The sequence below is a fragment of the Pristis pectinata genome, chromosome 1, assembly GCF_009764475.1.
Source record: "Pristis pectinata isolate sPriPec2 chromosome 1, sPriPec2.1.pri, whole genome shotgun sequence".
Lineage (NCBI taxonomy): Eukaryota > Metazoa > Chordata > Chondrichthyes > Rhinopristiformes > Pristidae > Pristis > Pristis pectinata.
The window spans coordinates 9,316,060-9,336,230 of record NC_067405.1 but is presented as its reverse complement, the minus strand read 5'-3'; the positions used below and the strand labels follow the sequence as shown (position 1 = coordinate 9,336,230).

General features: G+C 43.4%; 1 protein-coding gene across 4 annotated transcripts in view; it reads right to left on the bottom strand.

The window, feature by feature from the left end:
• sema5ba (sema domain, seven thrombospondin repeats (type 1 and type 1-like), transmembrane domain (TM) and short cytoplasmic domain, (semaphorin) 5Ba) overlaps window positions 1-20,171 on the bottom strand; it is a 350,416-nt gene that overhangs the window by 35,147 nt on the left and 295,098 nt on the right. For all 4 annotated transcript variants that reach the window (XM_052028256.1, XM_052028245.1, XM_052028265.1 and 1 more), the window contains 2 exons: window positions 10,876-11,101; window positions 7,689-7,907 (listed from right to left, as the gene is read on the bottom strand). In XM_052028256.1, coding sequence (XP_051884216.1) covers window positions 7,689-7,907; window positions 10,876-11,101 — 445 coding nt within the window. The remainder of the gene's footprint in view (window positions 1-7,688; window positions 7,908-10,875; window positions 11,102-20,171) is intronic.

Genomic DNA, 20,171 nt, shown 5'->3' with positions numbered 1-20,171 from the left:
TGCCAGTGGAAGGAGTTTCTTTGTTATTGGGAAATGACCTTGCAAATGGAGAAAGTGATCCTGTGGTACGGTTAACAACCAAACCAAGGATTGATGAGTCTGAGGATGATCCAGATGTTTACCCATCATGTGCGGTGACTCGAGCTAGAGCTAAAGAATTAGCCAAGACAGACAGTCCGGTGCAGTCTGATGTAGTTCCTTGTGACAGTCCTAAACAGGAAGAAAATTTTGATGCCTTATCTGAGACTTTTCTGTCTTCACTGGAGGATCAACATCCTTACAGTGAGCCTGAATTTAAAGATTTGTCTTTGTCAAGGAAGGATTTTATGGTGGAACAGACAAAGGACCCTGAGTTGACAGAATTGAAAGAAAAAGCTCTCTCATGTGAGGAGATTGAAAAGGTGCCAACTGGATACTATGTTAAAAATGGAGTGTTAATGAGGAAATGGAGACCTCCTCATGTTCCTGTTACTGAGGAATGGGAAGTTATTCATCAGGTTGTTGTTCCAAAAGTTTATAGGGATGAGATTTTAAACCTGGCCCATAGTATGCCTTTGGGTGGTCATTTTGGTGTGAATAAAACTGTAGGGAAGATCTTGAAACAATTCTATTGGCCTGGTTTGAGAAAAGATGTGGTGATGTTTTGTCGAACCTGCCACACATGTCAGATGGTAGGTAAACCAAATCAAAAACCCCCTGTGGCTCCTTTGAAACCAATTCCTGCTTTTGGGGAGCCCTTTTCGAAGGTGATTGTGGACTGTGTTGGCCCCTTACCAAAGTCTAAGACTGGAAATCAGTATTTGTTAACCATCATGTGTGCCACTTCTAGATTTCCAGAGGCAATGCCCCTTAGAAATATTAAGGCCAAGACGGTGTCAAAGGCTCTTGTAAAATTTTTTACCTTGTTTGGTTTGCCAAAAGAAATCCAATCTGATCAAGGTAGTAATTTTATGTCAAAAATTTTTCAACAAATAGTCTATGAGCTGGGAGCAAAGCAGATTGTATCATCTGCATATCACCCAGAATCTCAAGGAGCTCTGGAGAGATTTCATTCTACTCTCAAAAATATGCTGAAGACTTATTGCTTTGAAAACACCAAGGATTGGGACGAAGGTATCCATTTACTTTTGTTTGCCGTTAGAGAATCGATCCAGGAGTCAATCGGATTTAGTCCGTTTGAGCTTGTGTTTGGACATAGGGTGAGAGGACCTTTGGAGTTGTTAAGAGAGCAATGGGTTAATGAGGAAGTTCACTTGAGTCTGTTGGACTATGTCCAAAAATTTAAAACTCGGTTGGAGAGAGTCTGCCAGCTAGCGAGAGAGAATTTGAAAACAAGCCAGATAAGAATGAAGACATATTTTGATAGACGTGCTCGGCCTAGGACATTCGCAGTGGGGCAAAAGGTGTTGGTATTTTTCCCTAGCCAAAATAATCCCTTGCAAGCTCGTTTTTCTGGACCCTATGTTATTGAATCTCGAGTGACTGATCTAACATATATAATCAAAACACCAGATAGACGCAAGAAAACACAACTCTGTCATGTAAACATGCTAAAACCTTATTATGAGAGGGATTCAGTTGTGGCCTTGGTGGATGGTGTAAAGGTTGTTTCTAGAATGCCTGATGTTGATGTTGAGGAAGGCCAATTTAGACCAAATATTGTTCCATCAAAACTAAAAAACCAAAATATCCTGGAGAACCTTGAAACGAAGTTGGACCATTTACAAGTTTCACAAAAACAACAGATGAGAGAATTAATTTTAAAATTTAAAAATCTGTTCCCAGATGTTCCAAACAGAACATCGATAATTACCCATGATGTTGATGTTGGGGATGCAAAACCAATCAAACAACACCCATATCGAATGAATGTGGAAAAAAGTAAACTTGTTGATCAGGAAATAAAATACATGTTGGAAAATGATATTATTAGACATTCTACTTCAAATTGGAGTTCGCCCTGTGTTATTGTACCTAAACCTGATGGAACTGTTAGATTTTGCACAGATTACAGGAAAGTGAATGCTGTAACAAAGTCAGATGCTTACCCTATTCCTAGGGTGGATGATTGCATAGACAGAGTGGGAAAGGCAAAATTTCTTACAAAGATTGACCTATTAAAAGGGTACTGGTGTGTTCCATTAACAGATAGAGGAAGGGAGATTTCAGCCTTTGTAACCCCTTCTGGATTGTATGAATACAATGTTTTGCCATTTGGAATGAAAAATGCTCCGGCAACATTTCAAAGAATGATTAATTCAGTGATTCATGGGTTAAAACATACAGATGCCTACATTGACGACTTAGTGACTGGGAATGATACTTGGGAAGATCACATCTCTGCGTTAGAAAGGTTGTTTGAAAGACTTTCCAAGGCTAACCTTACAGTTAACTTGGCTAAAAGTGAATTTGGCCATGCCACTGTGACGTATCTTGGTTATGTTGTAGGTCAAGGCAAGCAAGCTCCTGTTCAGGCAAAAGTTCAAGCAATATCTGAGTTCCCTATTCCCACAGGTACGAGGACTGTTAGAAGATTTTTGGGAATGGTTGGATATTACCGAAAATTTTGTAAAAATTTTGCTGATATTGCTCTTCCCCTAACTAATCTTCTGAAGAAGGGAGTAAAGTTTGTTTGGACAGATTCTTGTCAAGAAGCATTTAAGAAGCTGAAAGCCATTTTATGCTACCATCCTGTACTCAAAACACCTGACTTTGAAAAGCCATTTTCATTAGCAGTAGATGCCAGTGATGAAGCTGCAGGAGCTGTGTTGTTGCAGAAGGGTGACCTTGATGATATTGACCATCCTGTAGCTTACTTTTCAAAGAAATTTAATGAGCATCAAAAGAATTATCCACCATAGAGAAAGAATTACTGTCGCTTGTTTTAGCCTTGCAACATTTCAGTGTATATGTTTGCACCGCTCAGAAACCATTGACTGTATATATAGATCATAACCCACTGGTGTTTCTGAGCCGAGTCAAAAACAAGAACAGAAGGCTGTTAAACTGGAGTTTAATTTTGCAAGAGTTTGATCTCATGATAACTCACATTAAAGGCAAAGATAATGTGATTGCTGATTGTCTTTCTCGATGTTAAATGGGAAACATGTATCTGTACTAATCTGATAGTCTGTAGTTGTGTAGCATGATAATTATTAACATTACTAACTCTATGCGCGGTTAAAATTTTCTTGGGAAATTTTTTTTTAGGTGGGAGGTGTTATGGACTCAGTGAAAGTCCCTTTAAGATAGAGAGTGTGTGTGTATGTGTGTGTGGGGCGTGCTTACGTCAATAGAAGATAAAGGACGTAATGACGTTGTTGAAGAAGTAAGAAGAAGAAGAAGGAGAGAGAGAGAGAAGGGAGAGAGACACCAGCCTGCTTGTTTTCTCTATCGATGGATGAGAAACAATAACTGTGTTTGCCACTGAAATCCATGTATGGAAGTTGGAAGTAATCCGGTGGAGTTCACTTTGTTGCTGACCTGTAGAAGGAAACAGGTATTTGTGTGTGGACGACCACGGTTCGGATGCTTTTCAGGGTGAGCAAGTCACTACCGAGTAAACACTGAAGTGTCGTTTGGGTTCCATCGTGGAACATTTGGATTTCGTATGTACTCTCTCTATGTTTTTCTACATCTACATCTTATCTTCAGACAACGGTGGTTGTTGAAGAAGCCCTTGCTCATATTTCACCTTATGGCTTGCGGAACTGAACTTTAAGAACCATTCCGGAACTGGAAGTTTTGGACTTTGTCACACACACACACGAAGAGTTTAGTTTTGGGGTTAACGTTCGAGGTTTAACATTCTTGAATTCTAACATACTAACATTTTTACTTTTATTTTACGTATTATCATAAGTAGTGATTAATAAAATAGTTTTTAACACTGAATCATGCTCAGTGTGTTTCTTTTGTTGCTGGTTTGTGACATCTGTTTATGGAATGAGCTGCCAGAGGAAGTGGTCGAGCCAGGTACATTAACAACATTTAAAAGGTACTTGGACAGGTACATGGATAGGAAAGATTTGGAGGGATATGGGCCAAATACGGGCAAGTGGACTGGCTTAGATGGAAATCTTGGTCAGCATGGACCAGTTGGGCCGAAGGGCCTGTTTCTGTGCTGTATGACTCTATGTCCTGAGAGAGCAGAGTTTTACTTTAAAGTCTCAGCCATATGGCAGTGCCCTTCACTGTTGCACTGAAATGCCAGCCTGGTGCTCACACCCAATTCCTCCAGAGATAAAGGAGGCATCAATAGGGTAGATGGTCAAAATCTTTTTCCCCTGGTAGAGTTATGAAAAACAAGTAGGTTTAGGTTTAAAGTGAGAAGTGGGAGATTTAAAGGGGATCTGAAGGGTAAGTTTTTATGCAGAGAGTGGTTGATAGCTAGAACGTTCTGCCAGAGGAGGTTGTGGAAACAGATACAATTATTGCGTTTAAGAGGCATTTGGACAGACACGCAAATAAGCAAGGCATGGAAGGATATGGACCTAATGCAGGTAAATGGGAATGGTATAAATGGGCAAAAGGTCAGCATAGATGTGATGGACCGAAGGGCCTGTTTCTGTGCTGTATGGCTCTCAAGACACAACTGACATCGAAGGATGAACGTAAGTGCACCCTCTTTCTTATATTCTCTACAATGTGCTCTCTTGATAAGAACAGATGAACGTAATTAATAGGAGCAGAAGTGGACCATAGGGCTCTTCAAACCTGCTCTGCCACTCATGGCTTCCAGGGAGGTGCAACAAGGCACAGGAACGCACAATAAAAGGGAGGGAACTAACAGATGTGGTTGACCTAAGGGAACTTGAGGGGTATGGCTACTGATCCATGAAGGTAACTGGTGGAGAAGGTATAAGGGATGCTCGTTTATTAGCTGAAGCATAGAACATAAGAGTGAACTCTTATGCTAGAGTTATGCTAGAACTCTTATGCTAGAATTAAGCTAGAACAATAAACACCATTTTGAGTTTTGCATACAGTTTTGGTCACTACTAAACAGCAGAAGTGTAATTGTACTGGAGAAGGTGTAGAAGAGATGTTCAAGGATGTTGTTGAATTTGTAAAGTTTTAGCTCTGAGGAAAGATTAGAGGTTGTTTTCTTTGGAATAGAGGAGGTTGAGGGGAAACTGTATAAAGTTATGCGGGGCCTAGATAGAGTATATTGAAAAGACCTCGATCCCAGGAGATAATAGGGCAGAAAATAAGATAAGATTTCTTGATTAGTCACACGTACATCAAAACACACAGTGAAATGCATCTTTTGCGTAGAGTGTTCTGGGGGCAGCCTGCAAGTGTCACCACGCTTCCGGCGCCAATATAGCAGGCCCACAATTTCCCAACCCATACGTCTTTGGAATCTGGGAGGAAACTGGAGCACCCGGAGGAAACCCACACAGACACGGGGAGAATGTAAAAACTCCTTACAGACAGTGGCTGGAATTGAACCTGGGTCGTTGGCGCTGTAAAGCGTTATACTAACTGCTACACTACCAAAACTGCCAGAGATACAAAGCCATTTAAGAGGAAGATTAGAGCGGAGATGAGGGAAAAAGTGGTAGGGTTCTGTGAAAGAGTGGTGGTGGCAGAAATCCTTGTCACATTTTAAAAATACTTGGATGTGTGCTTGAAGACCCATGTCCTGTGAATCAAGTGCTGCAGGGTAGGATTAAGCCAGGTAGCTCTTTTTCAACTAGCAGTGATGTGATGGGCCAAGTGGCCTTCTCCTGTGTTGTAAGTTGTTGTTATCTGCGGCTGATCTGCCTGGTGCAGATGGAGATATCAGAATATGAATGAAAACAGAGAGGCAAAAGGCAGTAAAACGAACAGTGCTTTAACTGTGAGAAACACCCTGGAGAAGCAAATGGCTGCAGATGCTAGAAGTCTGTGAATATGGACAGAAAATGATGAAAATATTCAGCAGGTCAGGCAGCATCTGTGGAGATGGATGACCTTTGATCAGCACTGTGTAGCTTTGATAACTTCTGGAAGGGCTATTCATCAGAAAATATTGAATGCAAAGTTGGAAGATGGGATACTGTTCCTCAAGTTTGGACATTTAGCTCAGGCCAAAGACATAGAGGTCAGATGGGGACGGGTGGAGAATTAAAGTGACAGCAACTGGAAACTAAGGGTCATCCTTGCAGACTGAATGTTATTCTGTAAGTCTGCCTATTGTTTCCTCAGTGCAGAAAAGATTGCACTGTGAACACTGAACGAAGCACTATGCTGGAAGCAGTGCAAGTGAATCATTTCTTCACCTGTAAGAAGTGCTTGGGTTGTTGATGGTGGGAAGGAAGGAATTAGAAGAACAGATGTTGCTTCTCCTGTGGTTGGATGGGAAGCTGTTGCGAGTAGGGATGTGGGTGTTGATGGAGATGGAGGTCTCCATTTATTCAATTACTATTTTTGCTTACTAGTTCTTGATTCCTTGCCTAACATAACAATAATCTCTGCTCTTTCCAGTTCCAGTAATTCATTGTGTGTGAAGAAGTTTCAAATATCCCTGAGGGATATGGGAACTCATTATAAATGAAGCCCAGTTACTTTTTTAAAAAAATACTGTGGTGTTATTTTTAAGGACTGTATTCAATTTCAATGGAAATTAATGCCATACTTTTGTGTTGTGGATGGAATAAAACTTGAGCTGAATGCCCCAATTGCCAAGATGACATTTCCAATCCAGGGGGATGCAATATGTGGGGAATAACACCCAGCATCAGCCATGACTTTACAATGCATTTCCAGGTAATGGTAGTGAAGTGACCTGTGGTACCCTATACAACTGTGAGGGACTGTTAGGAACAGGAAATGGTACAAAGCCCATCGATCCACTGGCAGTCTTACCTAATTAAACACAAAGGGGATACCATGGCATTGTAGAGAAGTTATATTGGGCTTTCCCTTTTCCTATCTTCAGTCCTGAAGAAGGGTCCTAACCTGAAGCATTGACCATCTGCTTTTCTCCACGGATGCTGCCTGACCTGCTGAGCTCCTCCAGTATCTTGTTTTTTTTCATCCAGGTTCCAGCATCTGCAGTCTTTTGTTTCTCTACCTCTCTACTGCCCTGGATTATTTATTTGGGGGTATGGGCAGGGGAATTTAAATTCAAATGATTAATAGACTAAAATCTAGCACCTATAACCTCTCAGCTTGTTGTAAAAGCAGCTGGATCACCAAAGCCCTTCAGAGAAGGATATCAGTTATCTTTACCCAGACAGGACTATACATGACTCCAGACCCAGCAACTGTTGACTGCTAACTACCCTCTGAAATGGAACAATCAGGGATGGATCTTAACTTGGCAATCAGAAAACTGCAGATGCTGGAAATCTGAGATAAAAACAGAGAATGCAAGAAACACTCAGCAGGTCAGGCAGCACCTGTGGGGAGAGAAACAGAGGTAATGTTTCAGATCAATGAACTTCCACCAAAACACCAATGGACAGTGGTGCCCACATCTCTTTAGACAAAAATATCAGACCTCAATCTAGCCCTCGCTCATGAAGGAGATTGCCCAATTCATTGATTTCAAAAAGAACTTTGTACCAATGTTCCAATCACGCACTCATCTCTGAAGTGTATTTGCATCACCTTGTTGCTTGTCATAGTGTTGGGTGCACTCCCGATTTGGAGTCATTACAAATTCTGAAACCGTGCTTGGGACTCTGAGCTGGCGTTACCTGGGCAAAGTTGCTGGTTACAATTCTCATACTCAATGGGGGATCCCATGCAGGGCAGCCCTCCATTCTTGGGCTCTGGGTTGGTGCAGCTCCTCTTCCTGGAGCGGAAGCCCGTCTCGCACTCCCGGGAACAGGATGACCATGGCATCCATGCCGACCATCCACCGCTGACCCTGCGGAGAGCTTGGTGGCTGAACTTTAAAAGGTCATCAACAAGATCTGCAGAGGAAAGGGAACGCAAGAGAGAGTGTGGTTATATTACAAGATAAGGAATTCTGTGGTACACAGGCTAATGGCCTAGAGACACAGCCAAAATCCTATCATTTAAATGCAAATATAGTTAATTAAATAAATCCAGAAGAAAAAATTTAGTAAACTATTGGATTACTAAAACTGTATAAACCTTTGCTTAGGCCAGATTTAGAGTATTGTGTCCAGTTCTGATTCCTACATTACAGGAAGGATGTGGAGGCATTGGAGTGTATGCAGAAGAGGTTCACCAGGATGCAGCCTGGATTAGTTGGTCTTAGTTATCAGGAAAGGTTGGACAGACATGGATTGTTTTCCCTGGAGTGACAAAGGCTGAGGGGAGACCTGATAGAAGTTTATAACTTTATGTGAGGTTTTGATAGGGTAAATAGAGTCTTTTTTCCCATGGTGGGAATGTCAAATACTCGGCTTTTCCTGCCAGCTACCAGCCATCCTTACCCGATTTGACTTTTATAAGATATCTTTATTAGTCACATGTACATCAAAACACACAGTGAAATGCATCTTTTGCGTCAAGTGTTCTGGGAGCAGCCCGCAAGTGTCGCCACGCTTCCGGTGCCGACATAGCATGCTCACAACTTCCTAACCTGTACGTCTTTGGAATGTGGGAGGAAACTGGAGCACCTGGAGGAAATCCACACAGACATGGGGAGAACGTACAAACTCCTTACAGGCAGTGGCCGGATTTGAACCCAGGTCCCCAGCGCTGTAAAGCGTTACACTAACCGCTACGCTACCATGCCGGCCAATGTGATTCCAGACCCTTACAATGTGGTTATGTCAAGTCAAGTCAAGTCAAATCGAGTTCAGTGTCATGCGCACAAGTACAGTGAGGTACAGGTACAATGAAAATCCTGCTTGCAGCAGCATCACAGGCACATAGGTACAGACAACACTACAGACAATAGGGACATTTAGATAGACACATGAATGATAGAGAAATGGGGGGCTATGTGGGAGAGAAGGGTTAGATAGATCTTAGAGCAGGATAAAATGTCGGCACAACATTGTGGGCTGAAGGGCCTGTACTGTCCTGTAATGTTCTATGTTCTAACACAAAGAATGTAAATTATTCATAAATTATGTTATACAAAACGACAGTGAATAAAAGACTGTGCAAAAACAAAGCCTTAGTGCAAAAAAAAAGACACAATCGGAGACAAGTCCACGGTAGTGCAAGAGGTGGTCCGTAGTGTCCGTTGCTGAGGTAGGGTTAGGGTTGTGCAGGTCAGTTCAAGAACCCAGTCGTTGTAGGAAAGAAGCTGTTCCTGAACCTGGTGGTGTGGGACTTCAGGCTGCTGTACCTCCTGCCTGATGGCAGCAGCAAGAAGAGGGCATGATGGGGATCCTTCCTGGAAATCCAGACAGTACTGGAGATGCTCAGGAGCTGGAGCTCACAAGCACAGAGCAGTTCCTTACACTCATACATGTAACTCCATGCAAATTTGTATCTCTGAATCCCTTCACCCTTAACCTGCCCCCGTACCCAAATAGGAGACTGAGCTGACCCCACATTATTACAGCGTGGAAGCTTTTACGTGGTACATTTCACGTCACTTTCAAGCTATCCCAAAGTGTATTACAGCCAACAAAACACCTTACTGTAATGCAGAAGAAGCTATTTGCAGACAGGTACACGAAGTAATGGAGGCTGATACGTTGGTCAAGTTCAAGAGATTGTTAGATAAGAATATGGAGGAACTTAAAATAGAGGGATATGTGGGAGGAAGGGGTTAGATAGGCTTAGGTGTGGTTTGAAGGTCGGCACAACATGGCGGGCCGAAGGGCCTGTATTGTGCTGTATTGTTCTACGGTTCTAGGTACCACACCTCGTGACATGATAATGTTCAAATTATTGGTCTCTTGTGATGTGCTGAAGGGTAAATATTGGCCAGGACTTCAGGGAGAATTTGCAATCTCTTCTTCAAAAATCACCAGTTTACATGCAGGGCCAAATTTAAACATCTCACCTCTAGGCAACCATTGATGTCTCCTCAAGACTTGCTCCTCACTGACAACATCATTTCATAGCAAGTCACCGCTGACACTTCAGAGGATTCCAGCTGACCTTTTCCTGCCCCTAAGAAGTCTTGAGCAAAAAAAAACCAAACTGCTGGAGGAACTCAGCGGGTCAGGCAGCATCTGGGGATGGAAATGGACAGTCGACATTTTGGGTCGAGACCCTTCAGCTGCACTGACATCAACTGTCCACCTCCCTCCACAGACGCTGCCTGACCAGCTGAGTTCCTCCAGCAGATTGTTCGTTGCTCCAGATTCCAGCATCTGCAGTCTCTTGTGTCTCCAGCTAATTTGGGTTAATTGATAGCTAGGTACTAATCAGGACACTGGGAACAACCCCCGTGCTTCTCTCCCCTGTTCCCTTATTACAGTAGGGAATTTCGGCAAAACTTCTCCGTCCAGTGAATGACTAGAATGTGGAGCTGGCTAGCAATTTGGAGAGACTGGGGTAAATATCACAGAAATGCTTGAAGGGAAGCTGGATAGGGGAGAAGGATATGTTGATGGGGTGCTATTAGGAGAGGCAGAGGGTGCCTCTTGAGGAGCATAAACACCTCCAAAGGGCCAGATGAAGGGTCGCGATCCAAAACGTCGACTATCTGCTTCCCTCCACAGATGCTGCCTGACCTCCTGAGTTCCTCCAGCATCTTGTGTGTTGCTCCAGATTGCAGCATCTGCAGTCTCTCTTGTGTCTCCATTGGAGTAACCTTGGCTGCTGGGGTTTAAGAAGGCAGCACTCCACCACCTCATGGGCATCAGGGGAAGGGAAACAGAGGCCAATAAAGGGGGGGGAAAGGAGGAGGCTAATCAGAGACACTCAAGCCTGATCCACATTGTGTTTCTATTAGCCCAGTTCTATCCCTTGAGCGTTGGCGGGTCAGTGCCCTTGTTGACTTACGGTCAGTAGAGCAGGTTGAGGTTCCATCTACGGGGCAGAACCGGCTGTCCACCCTCTTCTTTCCCAGCTGGAGATCGTGCGGGTCTGCTAGCGGTGCCCGGCAGGTGTAGCGGAAGCGCTGCTCGTGGCGGGCCCCATTCTGGCTGACGTTGAGCGGCATCCAGGGCGTCCACGGCGTGTTCCTGCGCACCTCGGGACATGGGTCCACATTACAGGCCCTGTGTTCCTGCAGAGATGGGGACATCAACAGACCAGGGGTTGAGAAATCAGTGGGTATACCTCCACCACAAACTCATGTCTGTATGATTCTAATCCTACAACATCACTGGTGGAAACACTGCTTGTTCACTGATGCTACAACTCTTGGGATTATATAGAGTAATACAGCATGGAAACAGGCCTTTCGGCCCAACTCCTCCATGCTGACCTAAGCAAGTCCCATTTGCCCACATTTAGCCCATATCCTTCTAAACCTTTCCTAACCATGTACCTGTGGAAATGTCTTTTAAATGTTGTTATAGTACCTGCCTCTACCAGTTCCTCTGGCAGTTCCTTCTATATACCCACCACCCTCTGCATGAAGTTGCCCCTCAGATCCTTTTTAAATCTTTCCCCTCTCACCTTAAACCTATACCCTCTAGTTTTTAGTTCCCCTTCCCGGGAAAAAAACTATGTACGTTCACCCTATCTACACCCCTCATGATTTTATACACCTCTATAAGGTTACCCCTCAATCTCTGACGTTCCAATGAACAAAGTCATAGCCTGCCCAACCTCTCTCCATAACTCAAGTCCTTGAGACCTGGCAACGTTCTCGTAAATCTTCTTTGCACTCTTTCCAGCTTAATGACGTCTTTCCTATAACAGGGTGACCAAAACTGTACACAGTACCTCAAGTGTGGCCTCACCAACATCTTGTACAACTGAAACACAACATCCCAACTCCTTTACTCAATGCCATGACTGCCAAGACCAGCGTGCCAAACACCTTCTTCACCAGCCTGTCTTCCTGTGATGCCATATTCAGCGAACTATGCACCTGTACTCCTAGCTGCTCTGTTCCACAACACTCCCCAAGGCCCGACCGTTCACAATAGAAGTCATCACAACAGAAGATACAGGAGCCTGAGGGCACATACCACCAGGTCAAGGACAGCTTCTATCCCACGGTGATAAAACTATCGAACGGTTCCCTTATATGATGAGATGGACTCTTGACCTCACAATCTACTTGTTATGAACTTTCACCTTATTGTCTACCTGCAATGCACTTCCCTGTAGCTGTGACACTTTACTCTGTATTCTGTTATTGCTTTTACCCTGTACTACATCAATGCACTGTGTAATGAATTGATCTGTATGAACGGTATGCAAGACAAGTTGTTCACTGTACCTCGGTACAAGTGACAATAATAAACCAATACCAATACCCTGGCTTGACTTCCGAAAATGCATCACCTCACGCTTTTCTGAATTGAAAGCCATTTGCCAATCCATGGCCCACTTACCCAGCTGATTAAGATCCCCCTGTAATTTTTGCTAACTTTCTTCACTGTCTACAATACCACCTATTTTAGTATCATCCGCAAACTTATTAACCATCCCTTCTACATTCTCAGTCAAGTTGTTTACATAAATAACGAACAACGAAGGTCCCAGCACTGACCCCTGAGGCACACCCCTATTCACAGGCCTCCAGTGCGAGAAGCAACCTTCCACCATCACTCTCTGCTTCCAACCGTCGAGCCAATTACGAATCCAGTTAGCTCGCTCTCCCTGAATTCCATGCAATCTAACCTTCCAGAAAGAATGATACAGCACAGAATGAGGCCATTGAGCCATCCAGTTTATGTTGGCTCTATAGTAAAGCTAGCAGAACATAATAACAGCAGGAGTAGTCCATTCAGCCCTTTAAGCCTGTTCTGTCATTCACTATGGCTGATCTTCTACCTCAGGGCTAGCTTCATTCAAGATAAGATATCTTTATTAGTCACACGTACATCGAAACACACAGTGAAATGCATCTTTTGCGTGGAGTGTTCTGGGGGCAGCCCACAAGTGCCACACTGGAGGGTAGCAAATGTTGCGCCTTTATTTAAGAAGGGCGGCAAAGAAAAATCTGGGAACGATAGACCAGTAAGTCGAACATCTGTGGTAGTTCACTGAAAGTAGAATCACAGGTAGACAGGGTGGTGAAGAAGGCTTTTGGCACACTGGCCTTCATATGTCAGGACATTGAGTATAAAAGTTGGGAGGTCACGGTATGGTTGTACAGGATGCTGGTGAGGCCGCACTTGGAGCATTGTGTTCAGTTTTGGTCGCCCTGCTAGAGGAAACATGTTATTAAACTGGAAAGAACGCAGAAAAGATATACAGGACCTGAGGGACCGAGTTATAGGGAGAGGTTGGACAAGCTAGGACTTTATTCCTTGGAGCGTAGGAGACTGAGAGGTGATCTTATAGAGGTGTATAAAATCATGAGGGGCACAGATAGGGCGAATGCACTCAGTTTTTTTCTCGGGGTTGGGGAATCAAGAACTAGAGGGCATAGGTTTAAGGTGAGAGGGGAAAGATTTAATAGGAACCTGAGGGTCAACTTATTTATACAAAGGGTGGTATCCATGTGGAACGAGCTGCCAGAGGAAGTGGTTGAGGCAGGTACAATAACAACATTTAAAAGACAGTTGGACAGGTACATGGATAGGAAAGATTTCAAAGGTTATGGGCCAAACGCTGGCAAATAGGACGAGCTTGGATGGGGCACCTTGGTTGGCATGGGCTAGTTGGGCCAAAGGGCCTGTTTCTGAGCTGTGTAACTATGTAACTCTGTGATTCACATGTGACAATGGAGGTATCAACGCAGAAGACTCTCAGACATTTAAGAAGCATTTGAAGAGAACTTGAATTGCTAAGGCATTGTAGACTACGGACGAAGTGCTGGGAAATGGGATTAATATAAATAGGTACTTGATTGTCATCATGGACATGGTAGGCTCAAGTGTCTGTACTGTATGGCTTTATGACTCTAAGATCCTTAACAGCTTTTCCAATTCAGCAGCATTGTCGAATGGACAATCCGTGAATGAATAAATTTCATTCGGCCAAGAAAGCTCATCAGCTGTGCCTCTACTTCCTCAGGAGGCTAAAGAAATTTGGCATGTCCCCTTTGACACTCACCAACTTTTATCGATGCACCATAGAAAGCATCCTATCTGGATGCATCACTGCTTGGTATGGCAATTGCTCTGCCCGGGACTGCAAGAAACTACAGAGAGTTGTGGACACAGCCCAGCGCATCACAGAAACCAGCCTCCCCTCCATGGACTCTATACCTCTCGCTGCCTTGGTGAAGCAGCCAGCATAATCAAAGACCCCACCCACCCGGGTCATTCTCTCTTCTCCCCTCTCCCATCAGGCAGAAAATACAGGAGCCTGAGGGTACATACCACCAGGCTCAAGGACAGCTTCTATCCCACTGTGATAAGACTATTGAACGGTTCCCTCATACAATGAGATGGACTCTGGACCTCACAATCTACTTTGTTTGACCTTGCACCTTATTGTCTACCTGCAATGCACTTCCCTGTAGCTGTGACACGTTACTCTGTATTCTGTTATTGTTTTTACCCTGTACTACATCAATGCACTGTGTAATGAATTGATCTGTATGAATGGTATGCAAGACAAGTTTTTCACTGTACCTCAGTACAAGTAACAATAATAAACCAATATCAATACTAATACTAAATACCAATACCAATTTAGCACGAATCAGTAAAGCTCTATCTCCATGGCCCTGAAATGCTTCAAAGCACGGTGTCCTGAAATGAACACAGTATCTAACCAATGGTTAACCAGTGGTTATATAACATAGGAGCCAGGAATAGGCCAGTAGACCTCTCAAGCCTGTTCTGCCATTCATCAAGATCATGAGTGATCCACTCTTGGCCTCAACACCACTCTCTCCCCATACTCAGTCATTTCAGCAACTCTCCTTGCTTACTGCTTCCACCACCTTCCCAGAGAGGTAGCTTGTCTCAGTAACAGTGTGCTGTTAAAGGCTAATGGCTTTAGTAAGGGTTGCCATTTCTCTAGGTTCGGTCTTTAACCTCCAGGCACAGTGGCCAGCAAATTCCAGGAAATAAATCATTAATAAAAATTGTATTTTGGTTGTAATTGTCATTAAACACTGGTGCTTATGAATTATAAAAGTATCAGATGTGGGAGGCTGTTTGACTGACAGTCAAAAATCATCCAATCAGGTAATGAAGGGCCTGTTTATGTTTTGATTGGCTAATGATGGTGCTGCCTAAAGATGGGCATGCCACGCAACCAATGGGTGATATGTGGGGTGGGACAGCTGGAGACAAGAGTTCATCTGATGTCACAAAAGCAGGCCACTGTGTCCTTGCCGACCATCGTACCCATCTACTGTATATCCCGTTTTCAGCACTGGGTCCATAGACTTCTGTGCCTTGCAACTCAAGTACTTGCCTAGATACTTAAATATTGTAAGAGTATCTGCCTCCACCACCCCTATGGAACTGCCTTCCAGATTTCAACCACCACCTCCTCAGATCCCCCTAACCTTTCAACCTCTTACCTTAAACCTATGTATTTTGGTTTTCGACCCCTGTGCTCCCAGGGAAAAGTTTTTATCCCACTGTTATAAGACTCTTGAATGGACCTCTTTTACGATAAAGGAGAAACTCTTGACCTCACAATCTACCTCATCATGGCCTTGCACCTTATTGTCTACCTGCACTACACCTTCTCTGTAACTGTAACACTATTCTGCATTCTGTTATTGCTTTTCACTTTGTAGTACCTTGATGTACTTATGTTTTGTCTTTACGTCTTTATCTCTTGTACTGTACTGCTGCTGCAAAACAACACATTTCACGACATATATCAGTGATAATAAACCTGATTCTGATTTTGAAATGATCTGTATGGATAGCATGCAAAACAAAGTTTTTCACTGCATCTTGGTACATGTGGCAATAATAAATCAATTACCAATTCTTACTATTTACCTATCTATCTCCAAAAGTAATATATCCAACCAGAGTTGGTGACCCTCAATGTGAAACACTATTGCAAAAACAAAAGTTACGCAGATATCTCGTAGAGGTTTTTAAGGTGACAACCAATATGCCCTCTTCTCATTACTATCATCGGGGAGGAGGTACAGGAGCCTGAAGACCCACACTCAGTGATTCAAGGACAGCTTCTTCCCCTCTGCCACCAGATTTCTGAACAGTCCATGTACCCATGAACACTATCTTGTTATTCCTTCATTGCACTATTTATTTACTTTAGTAATTTATAATAATTTTATGTTTTTTATGTTTTTGTTGCCGCAAAACAACAAATTTCATGTCATATAAGTCAGTGATAATAAATCTCATTCTGATTAATTTATGAGAAAGCTCCCAATATCAAGACATATGAATCTTGCCCCAATACAGATTTGCCAAAAATCTCTGCAAGCAAGCATTAGGTTTGAACAGCAAATGACAAATGACTTTCTTCCCTCATTATGTGAATTGGATAGGCACTCGAGGGAAGATCATTTGCAGCACTCCACAGACAGGCAGGGGAAATGGGATTGATCCACTGGAAGTTAGCGCAGACCTGAATGGTTGAATTATCTGCAATAACAATTCCATTATGGAACAGTGGGAAAACATGTTAAAGCCAACAAGACAGGTTTCAGTTCATAGTGCAAAACATGCAATTTACCGTCGGCGCTCTGCCTCTTGACCTTGGCTTTGCCAAGCTGCATGGAACTGAACTTCAACTTGCAGCTGGTAGCATTTTGCATGGTTTCTAGTCCATTGCCTCAGATACAAAGTTTTGGTATTGGTATTGGTTTATTATTGTCACTTGTACCGAGGTACAGTGAAAAACTTGTCTTGCATACCAATCATACAGATCAATTCATTACACAGTGCAGTTACATTGAGTTAGTACAGAGTGCGTTGAGGTAGTACAGGTAAAAACAATAACAGAGTATAAAGTATTACAGCTACATGGAAGTACATTGCAGGTAGACAATAAGGTGCAAGGTCAAACAAGGTAGATTGTGAGGTCAAGAGTCCATCTCATCGTCTAAGGGAACTGTTCAATAGTCTTATTGCAGTGGGATAGTAGCTGTCCTTGAGCCTGGTGGTATGTGTCCTCAGTCTCCTGTACCTTCTGCCTAATGGGAGAGGGGAGAAGAGAGAACAACCCGGGTGGGTGGGGTCTTTGATTATGCTGGCTGCTTCACCAAGGCAGCGAGAGGTATAGGCAAGAGTCCATGGAGGGGAGGCTGGTTTCCGTGACGCGCTGGTCTGTGATGAGGTAGATCTGTGTCCAAAGTGATGAGAAGATAGCAGTCCCCTGAGAGGAAGCCTTGCACACGTGAAGATATGCACAAAAGTTTACAGAAATTAAGCTTGTATAGACACCTTTCACTGCCTCATGACTTCCGAATGCATCTTACACCCAAGTCCTCTGGAAATGTGCTCACTGATACGTTGCAGAAAGAGGGGAAAGGAACTTGGCACAAAGTCACTGAGATAATGGGCCAGTAATTTTTCTTTTTGACACTGCCCTCTGTTACAGCAGTGACAACACTTCAAATGTCTGTCATTGGATGTACAGTGCTTCTGCAATGTCCTGAGGTTGTGAAAGATACCATATGTGTGGAACTTTTTCATTAGTTAACACACACAAATGAGCCGAAAACAGGTCAAAAGGGTGGTGAAGATGGTGTACGGCATACTTGCCGTCATAGGTCAGGGCAGAGAATATAAGAGTTGGGAGGTTATGTTTCAACTCTACAAAACAACGGTTAGGCCACACTTGGGTGTGTTGTGAGCAGTTCTGGTCACCACACTGTAGGAAGGATGTGGTTGCACTGGAGAGAGTGCAGAGGAGATTCACCAGGATGTTGCCTGGATTGGAGGACTTCAGTTATGGAGAGAGACTGGATCGGCTGGGATTATATTTCCTGGAGCGAAGGATGCTGAGGGGTGACTTGCTAGAAATATATAAAATTATTAGAGGTATAGATAGGGTAGACAGTCAAACTCTTTTCCCATGTAGGGGCATAGGTTTAAGGTGAGGGGGGAAGTTTTAAAGGTGATCTGAGAGGTAAGGATTTTACACAGAGTGGTTGCTATCTGGAACTTGCTCCCAGAAGAGGTGGTGGGGTCAGATACAATTACAACACGTTGCCTGATAGAGTGGTGGAGGCAAATTCATTGGGGGCTTTTAAGAGGGGCTTGGATGGGCACATGAATGAGAGGAAAATAGAGGAATATGGGCATTCCATAGGTAGAAGGGATTAGCAATGTCGGCACAACATTGTGGGCCAAAGGGCCTGTTCTGTGCTGTGCTGTTCTGTGTTCTATGTCCTACAATGTTTATTCGGCATTTAGACAGACACTATAAATAGGCAAGGCATAGAAGGATATGTTCCTACTGCAGGAAAATGGGATTAGTGTAGGTGGGCAAAGAGCTCAGCATGGACACGATGGGCTGTAGGGCCTGGTTCTGTGCTGCACATCTCTATGACTCTATAATTCTAAGATGCGTCACCGTGTGCACTGAAGCAGACAACGTGACAGTGCGCGGACTCTGAGATCCCTTCTGGGGGCTATTTGCAGGCCCTATCTGGGGGACCTTTAGAGAGGGTGCAGAGGAGATTTACCAGGATGTTGCCTGGATTGGAGAGCATGTCTTATGAGGATAGGTTGAGTGAGCTAGGGCTTTTCTCTTTGGAGAGAAGGAGGATGAGAGGTGACTTGATAGAGGTGTACAAGATGATAAGAGGCACAGATCGAGTGGACAGTCAGAGACTTTTTCCCAGTGTGACAATAGCTAACATGAGGGGACATAATTTTAAGGTGATTGGAAAAGCTATAAGGGGGATATCAGGGGTAAGTTTTTTATACAGAGAGTGGTGGGTGCGTGGAATGCACTGCCTGCAGAGGTTGTCAGGGCAGCTACATTAGGGATATTTAAAAGACTCTTAGATAGACACATGAATGATAGAAAAATAGGGGGCTATGTGGGAGGGAAGGGTTAGATAGATCTTAGAGCAGGACAAAATGTTGGCACAACATTGTGGGCCAAAGGGCCTGTACTGTGCTGTAGTGATCTATGTTCTATAATTCTGAACCAGCGTATATCCTGGGCGAGCAGGGAGCATCTCTGAGACAGCAGGAAAAACTGAGCTCCTTTTCTCTGCAGAAGTCAATTGATGGAGCTTTACGCACCAGAGGTTGATAGTCATGCTGAAAGGAATGCCTCAAGACCGAAGACTGCAGAATTTGATGGACTATTGATTGAGTTCTTGGCCCGTCCTCTCTCATTAACTTTTAATGGGTTTTCTTACTATCTCATGCCAGAAGAAGCGAATACATTAATGAAAGAAGAAAGCTGCTTTTTACTTGCACATTAAACCTCATATGTTCTTGCTGGTCCGTAAAAGCCCACTGTAAACCTGCCAAGAGACAAGGCTCAGATGCTTTTTTATTTTGGAAGCTATTGTACGTATCCTGTATCCCCCATTAACCTTTGCTGTTCCACTCATCAGCTTAAAAACCTCTACAAGATCTCCTCAAACCACCCCATTTTGAAGCTGTAGTCTTTCTTTGAAGGGTAATTGCAGGATTCAGCAGAGACAAGGGTGATGTAAGAAATCGAGAAGGGCAAATGGGCTGTTACTGTACGACTGTGGTCCTGTGAGGTTGAATATTTTTCAGCCAGTTGGACTGGACAGTCAGTGAAGATCAATAAGGAGCTGGTTCATCTTTCTCTGGTCCATATCCTTCTATTTAAATGGCTGTTGATCAAGAGCAAGGATGTTCTTTAGCACACTGTCTTCCTTCCCCCAACACAAAAACAATCCACCCTGTGCAATCAATATTCTTTTCCAATGGCTTTTTCCAAAACACAAGAGGATTTAATCACAATCCAGTCAGATCAGAATATTCATTGTAATTATAATTTTTAAACCCATATTGAATAATTAAAATAATTGCCCATAATTCCTCTGAAAGCAAGCATTACAGAGTATGTGAAATAAATAAAAAACGTAAATTTGATTAGGAGGTGTGAAATGTGCTTTCAATTACAGTCAGATTTTTGCAAGCAGACTAGAATTGCCCGTCCGGCTCAGAGACCAAACATTCGAATTGGGATACACTTTAGGCGGCAAGTAACATCACAGTAAAGGGGAATACTAAACACTTGTGTTACCTGAGCACTGGTGAAGCAGCCAGGAGGTGTGACATTCTGCT